This window comes from Pteropus vampyrus, unplaced genomic scaffold (genome assembly GCF_000151845.1).
Source record: "Pteropus vampyrus isolate Shadow unplaced genomic scaffold, Pvam_2.0 Scaffold316, whole genome shotgun sequence".
NCBI classification, from domain to species: Eukaryota; Metazoa; Chordata; class Mammalia; order Chiroptera; family Pteropodidae; genus Pteropus; species Pteropus vampyrus.
In genome coordinates, this window is record NW_011889097.1 from 895975 (window position 1) to 912384 (window position 16410).

The 16410-nt window shown below is 41.4% G+C and overlaps 1 protein-coding gene across 1 annotated transcript in view; it reads right to left on the minus strand.

Moving 5' to 3' along the window:
- The window catches only part of KMT2C (lysine methyltransferase 2C), a 226149-nt gene that overhangs the window by 94419 nt on the left and 115320 nt on the right, over positions 1-16410 (minus strand). Inside the window, exons 8-12 of the mRNA XM_023521782.1 lie at positions 13256-13425; positions 12642-12793; positions 11730-11843; positions 10743-10820; positions 8473-9173 (exon numbers count right to left, since the gene is read on the minus strand). Of these exons, the coding sequence (XP_023377550.1) occupies positions 8473-9173; positions 10743-10820; positions 11730-11843; positions 12642-12793; positions 13256-13425 (1215 nt within the window). The remainder of the gene's footprint in view (positions 1-8472; positions 9174-10742; positions 10821-11729; positions 11844-12641; positions 12794-13255; positions 13426-16410) is intronic.

The following is a 16410-nucleotide window of genomic DNA, read 5'->3' on the forward strand; positions in this document are numbered from 1 at the left end:
GACAAACCACGCAAAGGACAGGCTGGGCTCACTTCAATTAGCCTACCCCGTCTCAAGCGCATGGCTCCGCCAACCTCGGCGACAAGAGTCGCCCCCCACACCCCCCGTCCGTTCCACTGTTGGATCAACTCGCCCCCCACACCACCACACCCCCGCACCCCGGGCCTCTGGTAACCTCTGTGCTGCCAAAAGCCACTTCTCTATTCTGTCACTCTCATCGTCCAACACAGCTCTGCTGGCTTCGGGGCAGCCCTCCTGTGCCCGGTCCCCTGCCCTCCACACTGACCTCCAAAGCCTGGGTCTCCCGGGGCCGAAGCCCGGACAGCTGTCCCGCCACCGGGCTCACCCCACCCGTGTCATCTGTAAGGAGGGCTGCAAGCACCCTCGGGTGTGTGTCATCTCCCAGCTTCGCATGTTCTGAGAGCTCCAAGTCAGTATCATTTTCAACTCCCTTCCTGGCACTTCCGTTTGGCCACGCACAACCCACGTCTAGACCCACTGTGTCCCTAGCCTGGCCCCGGCCCTTGATCCTCCTCCTCGTCCTTGGAACCGCGCTGGAGGTCACGTGATCTGTTCTTTACCTTCAAGGCTCCCCCTGCTTCTTCGTTCCTCCCCATCCTCCATTCCTTCACCCAAACCACTGGCGAGCTCCCTACACTTCACCGTCCCGCTCTGTCTCTGCTTCAGAGAGGGAAAAGCAGCTCATCGCCTCCTCGCCGGCATCTCTGGCCTTTCTCCGCAGCAGCCAGGAGGACTACTCGAAACTGTAAACCTGAGCAAGTCACGACCCCATCTGACCGTTCCCTTTCCACCGTCCTCAGCGCATCTAGAACACACGCCTGGCCCCGCCTCCCCTCCCCAGCCTCGGCCTGCCGCATGCTGAAGCTGCCTGTCTTCCTCGCCGCCCTGTGAACGGACCCAGCTCCCCACCAACCGGAGCCCCACTGACGCAGAAGGACCCCAGCTCTCCGGAGGCTGCTTCTTCCAGGCCTTCCCAGCCTCCTCGTAAACCATCTCCCTGCGCTGTTCTGTCTCCTCACTGATCCCAAGTCGGCCTCACGTGCTGTTTTGTTGTTTTCATTTGTAGTGACAGAGAGTGGGGGCAAGAGACAGCTACACTTATTCTCACTATTTCCACTGGTTTTTCTCTGCGGATATCTGGCTAGTATACATCTTAAGTGCCTTTTGATGACATTAAATGTCACGTCAGGAGACAGTTCTTAAAACGAACCATAAAAAGTAGTACTCTAAAATAATGTTATACTATTCATCATAATTTAAAAGCTAGCTTTGATGCCAAAATTGTATCTCATTTTAAAAAAATCATACTTCATAAAATATGGATGAACAAAATGAAGGCTCTATAGATCAAGAATGTTTGGATATCATTTCAGGGATAATTAGAAAACCACTCAACTGCTATGAAGAACTTATATAATAAAAGCTTGGGTAATTACGTTATGAATTTTAATAAGTATATTATCATAAGACACTGGAAGATGGATTGGATGCAGTTTTTATAGGAATTGAAGAAAAATTATGATATACTTCGATATTTTGACAAAGGAGTTACTTAATATATTCTTTAGACCTTAAAACTGAAGTGTGGCTGTAGTTATGAACGTTACTTATAAATTTCCCTCCAGACCTCGGCTCTGCCCAGAAAGAACGCAGACCGCCCGGAGGAGGCGGGCGCCCCCTGCCCTCCGCATGTGGTCTACGCCACTGTCGCGCTGTCCACCCTGACTACACTTGGAATACTTTGTTGCCAGCGGAGGACGAGCTTGCCGAGGAGACCTCGCTCCTCCGTTCACTAGGTTAAGCATTCGGTTTGGCATTTACTGAACGTCTATTTTTTCCTGCTGAGTACTTATCAATTTTGCATGCATGTTTGCATGAATGCGTCAATAAATACTGGAGCCATGATCTAAAACATACTAACTCACGCACCAGTCACAGCCTGCAATCCCAGCTACGCTCACCTGTTAAACAGATCGCCAGTCTACTCAACGCATGTCACTCTCAACTAATCACCAGCGGAATTAAAAAGCAAAAGGGTTTAAAATGTCGCCGTCAGGAGATGGAACGGAAGCTAAACTGAACCAACTTGTTATCGAATCCTCTAAAACGAGAAAAAAACACTACTTGGCAGAGCTTGAATTAGATTCCAACAATAATTATTGAACTCAAAACCTCTTTTAAAGTTAGTATTAATCGTCTTTCTGCTTGGAGGCCAATTTCTCAGGTAAACTTATGGACTTGGTAAATTATGCAGCTATTACGAGGCCTGTGGGACAGGCAGATGGGGACAACTTTCTACTGGAAGTCTAATCCTGCCGGCTCTTAATGTCGGACGACGTCATGATTAGGGCCCAATGCCAAGAGTCCCCTGACATACGGAATCCATTTTGAGAGTGGCCACGGGAGGGGTTAGTGTCTCCTGGGCAGACTCAAACCTCCAAGTCCGAAGTCCACCTCAGGGTCACCCTCTCCCAACGAACGATGTAAAACCGAGATTGCCGTGAAAGGATGAGTCGGGTTTAGAGAAAGCGAACGCGATGAAGAGTCAGTCACGAGGACAGCGAGCGAGGGAAACAGCAGACTTCGGCATTAGCGTTTATAGTCTGTCTTCCGGAAACTGACATTGGCCCTACGTTACGGCTACAGCAGCAGACTCATTTTTGTGACAGAGAATTCACTTCACGTGAATAAGTCTCACATACGAAACTGACTTCAACATGAAGTAGAACAAGAAATTTAGTCTCGATGGTGATTTGATACTATAGAAGCACAGAAATAGAATGTGAATTTGGCTGCTGCTAGCAAGGGTTTTGGTCATGGCTTCAGAAATACGACAGACACAAGGGAACTAAGGAAAATCTGATGCTTCTAATCGGTGTGTGTTGCTTGACACTCCAAAAACGAGATTTTTTTTTTTAGGTTTAAAACCACATTTTAGTTTCTCACGGGTTTGTAGGGCTTTTTGGACTTTAACCTGTGTGTGGGGATCTTCGTAAAATACACGTTTCCACTCGAATGAAGGTGGGGCCCGAGAGTCTGCCCAGCGAACTCCCTGGGGATGCTGACGGTCGTGGTCTGCAGGTCGCGTGCGCTTTACGAAACGCATCAGACTTCACCTCTAGAAAACGGGGCTTTCCTTGCGCCTGCTCTGCCTTCCAACAGTGCCCGGCGGCTCCCTCCACCCCGACACACAGCACGCACGGCGCACTCGACGGGCCGCCGAGCTCTCAACCCTGGGTAAGTAGTAGCTTTGAACTTCGGAGCCCCGCCACGTACTGTATTCCGGGCAAGGCCTGCGGGTATTTTCGTTTGCGCATTTCAGTACAGACAGGAATCGGGCTGGTTTAGGGCCGCCGCTTCAGAGCCACGTTTAACGCGTGATTATCGGTCGTCTCAAGTCTCCGTTTTCACGGAATGACCGGAATGACATCTGGCGCTGATCTGCAATTTAGGAAAGGCGGCGCCAGTGTTTGCCATGTGGCTGTGTAAGCGTCAGCGCGAAGTGTGACCACCGCCGCGTGATGTGGCTGTACCGACGGAGAAACAAGACGGTCCCCCAGGGGACTCGCCTCGTTTCACACAGACAGTAAGAGAAGGGTAAGGATTTGAAATCAAGCCGTCGCACTACGGAAAGAAGGTTCGTGCTGATTTTAATCTTCCTTGGATCAATTAATTCCAGTAAAAGTTGATGTAAACGACACAAAGTACTTCTTGAAAGTCACTTTCTGAAGAAGCGGCATAAAATTTAGACTGGAACATATGTGGGAAAGACGCTTCTCTGCGTCTCTATTTCCCATGAAGAATAGAGACTCTCCCTCTCTTTACTAATGAAACCTCTAGCAGACTCTAAGACAGCAGACCTCAAACGCTGGTTTTACCTTATTGGTAACCCAGAATGGACAATTAAAACTAGCCAGAGTCACATCTTTTCCGGAAATGACTAACATTGTGTCTACATTACAGAAAGCAATGTTTCAAAATTCAAATTTATTTTGATTAAAAGCTGGATATGAAATAAAAAAGAACTGAATCTCTTATTTGGACGATATGACTGACAGATCTGCCCTTTTTTTTTAAATCTTAAAAACAAAACAAAAATTTAAAAATGTCAACAGTGCTAATTAAAAAGTTTGTGTTTACAACAAACCAGAAATGGTGTCTACTATTCAAGAGAAGGAACCGCTGACTTTTAACGAACTGTTACCCACAATCACCAGAGCTCACCGTGAGGGAACTTTCTCTGTCCTGCTCTCTCTCACAGGTATAGATTATAAAACTGATTTGCTCATCTGAAACACTTCATCTAAAATGCTACTGCGGTACACAAGTATGTTATAAAATTCGATGGTTCGTGATAAAATTATTTAAATGCCATGAAAAATGAGAAATCCGGTTAACAATGTATCGGGAACGCAGTTATGACTGATGAAGTACTATCTCTGGAAACCTACTGTAGTGAACAAATTTCACCTTCTCTACGGGACGCTCTCAGCAGATGTCAGTCTCAGAACTTACAGAAATCCCTAAGCTTTCCACATGTGTGATGTCAGCAATGAAAACCATGCAAAGGTAAAATTTTAAAAACATCTTAGAATTTGAAAGTTATCAAAATATAGTTAAGAGTACTTTTAAAATAAAATTTTCTTGAACTATTTGAAAAATTGTAAATATTTTAAAATAGTTCAAGAAAACATTTTTCAAAGATTTAATAAACACTCAGTATCATGAAAGCAATTAGTACATAAGTGTCTAAACGAGATCATAGTCGTGCGATTAAATATTTCCCTATAAAATGAGATGCTACAATAGGGTAATATAATCCGAGATGAGCTAAGAGTGCAATTTTCTCAGAATTTCCAAATTAGAATGCTTAAGTACACTGTAGATAAGGGAAGTATACCGAAAAACATATTATTTGATATAATGAAATAATTTTTATCCTTTCCCCTTTTTCAGAGCATTTCTTGTATGATGTTTAATGCATAAAAATAACGAAGCAATGACTAACGTTCCCTAACTCGGCATTCTGCTTCCAGGCTTACGGAGAAACGAGACTTGTCAGCATTTGTGTTTTAATTGGCACAGGGTCGGGTCACTGTACTGATATGTTTTAAAAGCTCCTGGGTGATAATAATATGTTATCAGGTCAATAACCACTTTTCTAAATGCAAGGGCTCACGTGACCGCACCTATAAAAACACCAAGGAAGTAAACACTAAAATATACAAAATGCGTACAACTTCAATAAAAGATGAGAGGAAAAAGACAGCGGGTTCACTGGGACGGATTTTGTGAAACTGCGTCCAAGTTGCCGCCATCACAACGCCAACTTCCTTCTACCTCTACCTCTCACGCCTGTCTTTCCTTCTTTGTGAAATCCTGTGTCTGAAATGAGGAGGAAAACAAACAAACAAAACATCGTTTTTCTCATACACAATCCTAGAAAAACTGATGTTACTACTCTGGGAGTTAGTAAGCTTTTGAAGTATTCATCGGAAGTATGTTAGGACATACCACGAAGAAAACTGCATATTTCTCAGTAAATAACATCTAAGGTCTTTCATTTAAAAGGCACACTATAAAACACTACACTTTGAGTACTAACCTCTTCTAAAGGGTAAATAAAACTATATGATTTGCCATTTCACAATGGACTTCCGACACTCGGGACACAGAGTCCGTTTTCTACGTTCTGACATCGCAGATTCCGAACAGTGATATATCCATCCATCCATACTCCAGTACCACTACACACACTCATATGTACGTATTTAGGTATATGTGCATGTACGTATATATGTGAACATGAGTGTATACGAGTGAATATGTGTACACGGATTGTATACTGATCATCTAATATACACTGAAAACAGTGATTTGTTGTTACAAGAAATGGTTTTATCATCTATTTTCAAATGTGTCCCTTAAGCAATTGGAGCAAGTAGAAAAGAATATTTCTACTTCAATCCTTAAAAACAGTGAAAGCCTAGCAATATTTTAGTTTATCAATCTTAAATTCGTTCCGTGTTTCTTTTAACTTCATCAATAATTCTGGAACTAAAGTCTTCCTAATTTGAAAATGCTTCGCCTCACCTTGTCACTGAGGTAGCCACGGCCCCTGTGATGCTACCAAGCACTTCTACCAGGCAGCCTAAAACCAGCATGGGAAGTGAATGGAAAACAGCTCGATTTTTATACAGATTCCATGCTGAAATAGTCTAACATGTACACTGCAGTATATAACACATTAAAATTCACCTCACCTGCTTCTTTTTATTTTTCAAGTGGGACTACTAAAAAAAATTTTAATTCGACATATGACGCTCGCATTATATTTCTGTTGGACAGTGCTGGCTTTCCCTTCTACTGGCCAGCTCACGTCTCCAGAAAACATCTGATAATACAATCGCTACCTGTCACACCAAATTTTAAAGTTTCAGATTTCCTTTGTTTCTAATTAAAGTATTCACTTAGTTTCTAAGTGAATTCTTAGAAAAGTTCGTGTAACATTAGAAAAAAAGTTAAAAGATTTAAGCGCTATGAAACTGAACTGAATCAATGCAAACAACGTGCAGTGCTCCGGGTGAGGGTGGTATTCACCATACCGGTGAAGACCACAGAACTGATGGCATCCAACAAAATACGGACATGCCAGTGACAGGAACGATCAAAAGACAGATGGAAACCAAAGAATCTTGTTTACATCATGATCACTGACACACAAATACATCTCATTTTACAGCCAGTCCCTACTACCAAGAATATGCAAAATAAACACTAAATAAAACCAAAAATACAACACAGGAGTGCCTGATATCAAAGAAATTCGTGTAACAGAATAATGGACTTGAGGGTTTCCAATAAAAGGACATACACGTCCCTGTTTAGATACAGACTGCTCCCTACAAGTTATGGTCCCAGAACCTCAGCAATGATTAAAAAAATGAAAGAGTTCCCTTGTTCTCTACCCAACGCATACTCTACGAAAATTGGGGCATATTAGCAAGCTACGGATGGAGGGAAAGTTGCTCGCTACGTAACAGAAATCAAGCTAATGGGGAGGTAAAACATGGCCTACAAAATACATGAGCTCAGCGTCAAATTATGTAGTAGTAATGAGACAGTAGCGGCAGCTAAATAGAAAGCAGAATGATACCAGGATTGAGACAGGAAAGACAATACAGCAGAAGCAATAGCAAATGTCAGGACATGGCTCATATAAAAACGTCGATGAACCTGGGAAAAAAATACACGCACGCACACACTTCGGGAACATAAGTCAACAGAAAAATAATCCTAATTGTTTCTCAGTTGGAACAGAAGTCTCTAAGGAATAATACAGTAAAATTTAAGAGGATTATTTATGATACAGTATCCTTAAAAAATGTAAATATCTAAATCAAAATTAAATTTTGATTTCCCATTACTAAAGTCTTTTGAGAGCCAAAACTATATAACTATTACATAACTATTAAAAAAAAACAAAAACAAGACTGAGGAGGAGAACTGGTTTCAGAAGAAAACTCTCCCTTGGAATAACAGTGTAACTGGCTGTCTTTAAAGAATGAAAATATATCTGGATTTTATTTAAAGATGACTAATTCTCACGTTAGAATAAAATTAGATTTTATTTTTCTACTCGTCTTACAATTCCAAAATTAGATGATCAAAATCAAGATATTATTCCTATGAAAAGTCAAACTTTTCATCACTGAAAGTGAGTTAAGCCCTGAGACTTGAAACTCCAAATTACTATCGTGACTAAACACTTCTGCACCGTCCATCTGGCCATTTTATGAAAACTTCGGAACACAGGAATTTTGTGGAATAAGTAAATCTCAGCCCTAGTGCCTTCACCTCGCCTTGTTTCACCTAAGTCCCACTTGAGAAAGAACTGGAACGTAAAGGGCAGAATCCACACGACTCAGCACAACCCAGAGCAGCTCCCTTCACTTCGTAAAGATCGACTCTACAATCCTAAGGTTTTTCCATGAAACCACTGAAGTAAGTCCTGACTTGAAATAAACCCCACAAAAAAGTTAGCGATTGCGATGCTTAGGCATATATTAAAAATATATGCAAAGAATAACATCAATAAACAGATATATTCAAGGAAAAATGTCACAGTATACTCGGAACTAGTTTTTTTAAGGCTCTGTTGTTACTACAGCAGAGAACTAAAAAAACTGTTTCTATTGGTGACTACAATCAAAAAGGTTACGTTTGTATATTCCAACTAAGCTGAAATTCTACACAGGATCACTTCAAGTTTAATGAATTAGACTTCATTAACAGCTTTTTTTAATGGCCAAAACGCACAAGTCAACGTTACTTCTAAGTTCTACTCGAAGACAGAAAGGAAAAACTGTTCTCCAAAGCAAAGTGATGCTTCCGTCTTATTTTACGTAACTGCTCTGACATCTTTTGTCACCATCATTAAAATCGCCCTACCTGTCTGGACCGCGGTCGACCCGGAGAAAACTTCCTTTTGGTGATAGCTGGTTTACCCATGCCAATTTTGGGAGTGACTGAGATGCAAGTCGCTGGCATGATGTTCCCGGCAGAAGCGCCGAGCGCTGGAGGGCAGGCGTGCAGCACGTCGCGGGAAGGCAGGTCTGCAGACAGGGGTGGGGAGGAGGACGCACTGGCCTTGCTTGCGTCCCCGGACACAGACGAGAACGATGACTCCGCCTCAGACGACGACTTCGCAGGTCTGTCCGGGCACAGCCCGTCCTTCGCACAACTCTGCCCTGCAGGCGGCGGTTCAGAGTCCGAAGGAGCAGAGGGAGGTTCGGAATTTTCCTCGTGTTCTGCTTCTTCTTGCATCCTTTCTACGGCCAACTGCTCCCTAGGACCTGAAGTGCCCTCCTGGCACGGGGGCGCGAAGGGCTCCGGGGGCGCGGTGACAGATTGGCTGACTGCGTCTGGAGGCCGCGCCTCCCCTGCGGGCGCCGCCGTCTCGGCCTCCTCTACCCGCAGCTCCTCCTGCACGGTGAGCTGCCGTGCGACGTTTCCTGTCTCTTGCATTTTGCTCTCGCTCGGATCTTCGTCACAAACATGCGTCGCTTTAGAAGACGCTTCCATTTTTTCATTACCAACTGCATGAGAAATCCGATTGTCCAATTCGGGATTCATTTTGTCTTGGGATGATTCTACAAAGTTGGGAAGATTTATGTGAATTTACACAAGAATTTAAAAATTTCTAACTATGAGTAGGTATAAGACATTCCTATCTTACATGTCTGTAGCTTTGTGGCTTAAAAATAATAGGCTTGGGCAGAAAAGGAAGGGGAGTGGGAGAAAGGAGTTTCCAAAAGATTTAAACGATGACTTGAATAAACAAGTATTCATCAAGAAAGGCAAATATTAAGTTAACAAAGGCCAAAACAGACCAGGGTTTTATGGATCAGAATCACAGTTCAGACCAGAAAACCTATGAGAACACTGTCCCAGCGTTTAAGGTAATTTCTGGTAAGAATATGAAAATAGAATTGATTTCTAATATAGTTCTATTATAGATATGTGATGTTTTACGATTTGAGCACTGACAAAGGTATTTAAAATTCTGTAGGTGAAGTTACACTCATTTGACAGCTGGGAGAGTAAGCGCAGCCATGTTACACGAGGTGTCTGAGTTAAAAAGTAGAGACTAATCTAGAATACGGATATTTGGCAACATCAGGTGACCCAAATCCAACAAAGCTCTGTAGACACCCGAAGAGGTAACAGCTGCAGGCCAGAAAGCACCGCTTCTGTATAGCTGCCCCTGCTGACACACTGATGTAACCCCTGATCTTCCTCCTCAGCTACAACCCAAGGGACTAATCCTAGCGAGCCAATAAACAGAATTAGATATGAGAAACATCAGTAGTCACTGACCAGTAAGTTTTAAATCAGGGTAACTAGTGTGTTGGATCCTTAATCCAAACCTATCGAAGAGTAAATTTAGAGATCCAATTGACATGAGCTGTCAGTGGCTCTATAAAGTAAGATCACGGAAGAAAAAAAGCTTATTTCAAGTACCATCGAGGTAAATTCTAAGTTACATTAACAGAGACCCTAAGTTCCTCATTTACTATTTACTCTGGTGACTGAAATTTATCTATGTTCTGATATCGAAATGAAATCTCACTTCTCACTCTCACTTTACTGGAAGACTACGGTCAAAGATAAAGAAAAAATACCAAATAACAGATCTGCTTGTATTAAATATTTTTAAACAAAAAATGCTTCAAAAGTATTTAACATAAAAAATTTAAAAATTGATTTTCAAAACAGGAAATTAAACACCCATGAAGACTGAACATGAAGAATGAGCATGTACAATTCATAGAGACCACATGTATAGTCTTTCTGTTCCGTGCTTAGGCAGGAAATATTAAGATATTAAGATCAATATGTAAATATACTGTTCAATTACAGTCAGCTACTAGTCGTACACAATGACTTTAACTGGCCCATACAACGGTCATTTGAATTAGCAACTCTTTATACATAATACTCTTTACATATAATGTAATGTCCTTCAGAAGTCCATTGCCAATTCTTTACAAAAAAAAGACTGACTAAAAGATTTCATTACTGTAATGTGTACACAGCAATAGTAAACAACTCTTTGTGATATTTAACTTGAAAGGTCAATAGACTCAACTGAACATAGAAACCATGAAAGCGTCATGCTGTAACTCCGTCAAATCAGGCAGTACGAAGGGAACACTTACCAGGAGTGAGAAGGCCGGGCGTGTCAAGACCCTCTGGTGGACGGTCATTCTGCTGCTCTCCCGTGTGGACCTGAACTTCTGGGAATAACATTACGGGACTCTAAGCAATGAGTCAAAATTTCGCTAACGCTGCTCTCTCAGCAGTAATTTGAGTCAGATTTTTATCCTATTGCCAAATATCCACTTCCAATACAAGCACAAAACACAATGCTCCTGTTTATCAGGAGGGTCTGAAAACGGGCGTGAAGACGGAACTGGGACTCTGATTACGCACTAGGATAAGATTTATTATTACACAGCTCTGTCTCACTTTCCTTCACTTTACATCTTTATGAAGTATAGCTTTTAATCAGTTAGTAAATATACACTCAATCTCAAAAATCCCAGAAGCTTTTTATTCATGTATACATTCAATCTATAAAACACACAATTGCACTTAAAATACCACAGACTCTCAGATGAGCTCAAGATTAAATTTAATAAGTATTTTTTCCCCCAACCTGGTCTCTCATTAAGTTCTGATCCTCAAGTACAGCAATAGCTACTATCAATATTGCAAAAAGCTCAATTGAAGTATCATTGAAATAACTGAAATAACCCTCAATAGGACTGCTGAGACGGTCTAAAACAAATCTTTCATTATCTCAGCATGAAGCATCCCTCAGTCAGCAACAGCTCTAGTGAGCAATAACAAGTATAACTAAAGAAAGAGAAAATAACAAATTGCTTTTTAATGAAAATTACTTGGTCCCTAAACAAAGCATATGTTTATGATTAGGTCTAGACTATATGCCCTTTACCCTCTTAATTTCTGTCTAAGGTGATTTTTCTAAAAGCTCCTCTAGTAACAATTTCCTAAATGCTATGTATATATCTTGGCTAATTTGTATTTAGGGTACCAAAGTTTTGGCAGACGTTCACATATTCACTGTACAGACAAACTTTCTTCAGAATATACGTTGTATCCATTATCAAAATCACTCTTACCGTCTGGAACAATTCCAGGTGTGGGCGCCCGACCACAGACATCTTTATCAGCCGCTTCCTCCAGGGAGGGCACCTGGCCTTCGGGTCCTTCGACTTCCATTTCGGTGTTAAAATCTTAACAGAAATTTATTCTTTAGATCAGAAGGAGTTTTTCTGGTTTTGTTAACTAAGTCGACAATTACTACTTTGCAACAGTGAGGGTCAACTGTTACCGAAAATGCTGTAAATTCTCCGCATTTTTCTATTTTGAACCCAATATGTATTTACATTTTTAAAAACATGGAAAGTATAATGAATTAAAAGGTAATTGGCATGTTCTTATTTTAAGAGGACATTCCACAATGGGACATTGATGGCAGCCTGGGGTCAAAATATTAGCCATTAAGAAGCTTCTACTTAAATCCCTTACAGATAAGGGACTTTTCTCAAAGTTACCGTTCATACCGGTGAAGATGAAAAGTAATCGAGTAAACAGGCCTGTCTTCTGTACCATCTAAGAATCTTGTTACGATGTCTGTAACCAACATTACACTACTAGAAATAGCTGGGCAAAATTCTGGGCTCAAGAGGTGATACAACTAAAACTTGTCTGGAGTGAAATAACCCAGATTTTGAAGTGTGAACCTAGTCCGTGTCGTCCAACACTGCGGAACCTCCACTGCTGGCTCAGAGAACACGACTGGAGTAACGCAAACCGGTCCCAGAACTCAAATAATAGAACAGCAGGAAAGAAAGGGAACTATGTGCTCACCATAACATCCGGAGATGACCACGATCATGTGTGTATTTAAAAGCTGAGAGATTAAGAATGAGGTGGGACCTGAGTCACAAGATTCCCTCATTATTACTAAGATAATAAACTGGTGACCGGCGGGCACAACATCACGTAAAAAAAACTTTCCTCGAGTTTACCTGCGGTGACTTCATCGATCTCCAGCTCATCGCCTGGCTGCAGTGGAGCCATCTCGGCTGCAACGTGTTTGCAGTACGTGCAGACATACTCTTCCCTGAATGGAGAGTCCAGCTCATGATCTGCTGGCTTGTCGCATTCTAAGTGAACCCATCTGCAGTGACAAAGATGTTTAAATTAAAGTGTCTAATTTAAAGCCAAGTTAACAACACAGGGGAAAGAGAAGCAACAGTGGAAAAGCTGGCTCTGGGAAGGGGGTTGAGGATGACAGAGGAGGCTACAGGGCATGGCGACTGGTAAGGTCCTGAGTCGGGGCCTGGCGTTTCTGGATGTCGTCAGACGTGCTGACGCATGTTTACTTCCGTAGTTTAAAACTCTTCCCTGTGCAATTTTCTCTCTTACTGCTCATTGCTGGTCTTAGCTTTTGCCCATGCACTTCCTTATACTTTCGGATTCATCGAAATATAACTTCGATCCCATCTCTGACTGCCCTCAGCACTAAAAGAACTACTGGCGGGATGAAAGCCCAGAGCCCGAAACCTAACGGTAGAACGAATGACCACACGGACAGAAGAACTGACAAAACGCTTCGAATGGAGTGACTCTAGACTCTTACCTTTTGCACATATTACAATGGAGCATGTCTTTCTGCGATTCTGGATGGTAGCTCTTTCCACAGAAAGGACATAAGTTATCCTGCTGCTGGTAACAACTGTCACATACCAGGCAATTGTGGTGCCACTGAGAACTAGATCGTGTGCCACACGCTACACATATTCTGCAATTCTAAACACCGAGAAAAACGAAAACAAAACCAGTTTGTTATGCATTTGTATGGCAGTTCTACTGTAAACCTTTTTGAAATCAATAAGACGTTTGTAGATTACGCATTGAGACTGACTCTTCACTGACACTAATTGAGGGCGTGTGTGTTGAAACAGCAGTTTGTTTTGAACATCTGATGAGACATCAGTCGACTGCACTAAAACCTCCAGGAAAATATAAATAGGAAATAGAGACATCCAAGAAAACATAAATAGGGAGGGAAGAAAACCAAGAACGCAGCAACTCAAACTTCAAAAAGGGAAACGTATTCCAGAATCTGGAAGTAGCTTGTGTGGAACATGTCTACTGGACCCCATTACAGAGAGCAAAACGGAGCTGCTAGGGGATTCCGATCGCACATGGGTGGCCTAGACACGGAAAACGAGAATTCACACTAAAGTAGTATCATGACCCACTCCAAACGACTAAAATTGTGAGAATACGCATTCCACATCAAAATCCAAAAACCGGCTTCACATTTTCACTCTGTTGAGAATGGCGCCATCCTTATAAAGTAGAGCTATTTTTGGAATGCAAGGCCGGCCAGGGGCCAGCCCCAACCCCCTTCTGCATGGTAAGCTAACCTGCCTCAAAATCCTGGACACGAGGTTAATAAGGTTGTGGGGCTCTCTTTACCTATCCCAACTTTCCAACCTAAATACCAACAAATGAAACGGTATCTTTTTGAACTGCTGGTGGATACGAAAGACTTGCTCACAAAAAAAGAGAAACTAGCATGAACCACAGATCTACTAAAGTCCTACAGATTTCAAATGAATGCACTCAAATATCATGCGAAGATCCTGGATAAAATGTTAGCAAATGGACTCCAATAGCAAATTAGGAAAATAATAAACCACACCCAAGTGGAGTCTGTACAAGAAATGCAAGGATGGTTGAATATTAAAAAATCCCTTAATAAAATTTAACATATTCTTAGGTCTGAGGAGAATAAATTATTTCAATAGATGCTGAAAAGGCCTTTCGAAAAAAAAAAAAATCAAAATCCTTTACTCATTTAAAAACTTTTGAGAATATAAAAATGATGGTTATTTCCTTAATGTGATACATGTACATGCCCTAATTCTTAATGCCCACCTTTTATTTACCTGGGGTACCCGAGAGGTATCCACACTAAGTCAAGAACAAAGCAGGATGCTTACTGTCTCCACTACGATTCAACATGGCTCTGAAGCCATGCACACTTTGAAACAAATGAAAACAGAGGCAGAAGGATAGTAAGAAAAACAAAACTATTTGCAGATGGGAAGGCAGTATACTTGGGAAAGCCTACAGAACTGATCACAAATTCAACAAAAATTTAACAAAGGATCAAGACAAAATAAACAATGAAAAGTCAACAGAATTCATATACAGTTAAAAGGTATAATGAATGGGAAAAGTCCTATTTATAATAGCAACAAATATTTAAGAATGAACTTAATGTCTAAAATCTATACAAAAATCTATACGTTATAAAATATTTCCAGAATAAACTAGACTAGACTTGAACAAACGCAAAGACATGCTTTGTTCTTGCTTAGGACGTCTTAACATCAGCAAGATGTCATTTTCCCCTAAATCAATTAATAAACGTAAAGTGATCCCAATAAAAATCCCGATGAGGTCTGCCATGGAGTTGACAGTAGTGTTCACATGGAAAAATAAACACACAAGAACGGCTAGAAAAATGTGAAATGAAGAAGCTCTTAAAGTATCTTTGCAGATACTGCAAAGCCTCTGTGACTGAAACAGCGCGTATTGGTTCATAAATAGGAAGACCTGTGGGACGGACAAATTCCAGAAACAAACCTAAGAAATCTACAATTCCAGTCTGGAATCCCAAGTCACTGGGGCAGTCTTTTCACACTGAATGGATTGTGGACAACTGGACAGTCAAATGGAAAAAGAGACCTCACACCACACCCAAGCACTCAACCCAAAGGGAATGCAGAGCTAAATGTTCAAAATAAAACAATGCAAAAGGTAAAAGAAAATAGGACCTCTTCTGATAACCTACCTCAGTGCAGAGAAAAGGTAATTTTAACTCAAAAATCCAGAAGCAATAAATGACTAATAAATCTGACTACATAAAAATAAACTTTTGTTTGACAAAAAAATACCATTAGCCAAATCAAAAGAAAAATGACTAACTGGGAGAAAACATGGGCATCACAAAACACAGATAAAGGCCCCATGTCTCCAACATACAAAGAACTCTTACGGGGTAAAAAAAAATCAAAATCTTCGAGAGTAACAGGCAAACCAGACGAGCAGAAAACTCACAAAAAGAGGTCAAAATTATCCTTAAACATATGAAAGTATGATCAACTTTACTCAAGAGAAATGAAAAAGCACAATGCGATACCATCTTTCACCATAAAATAGGCAAAAATTCAAAGGCCGAACATGACAATCATTGTCAAGGATGTAAGAAAAGAAGATGCCATGCATACTGGTGGCAGTGTGAACTGCCACAAGCCCCCCGGAGAAGGAACTAGACAATACCTAACAAAACTACGTATGCATTTACCCGCAGCCGGTGAGCCTACTTCTGGGAATTTATGCTCGAGATTCTCTCTTAACAACTCAACAACACCTATGCATAAAGTTACCGAGAACAGAATCATTAACTTAAAATGGGGGAAACTAAGCATAGGGCATCGGTTAAACTATGGTCCAGACACACGACGGAGAAGAGAAGACAGGAGGGAGGGAGAAAGAGATAAGGCAATGCAAAATGACTGCCAGATATTCGAGGTAAAATACAGCAACATACAAAAGAGCACGTATGCTGCCTTCGGTAAAGGGAAAACAATGTATCTGCTCATCCTTACGAAAACAGAGAGATGACAAACCAGAAGCAGGTTAGCTACCTCTAAGAGCGAATGGGGTGGAAGTCATATAGGAGGAAATGACAATTCTCATACCTTTTTATATGACTCT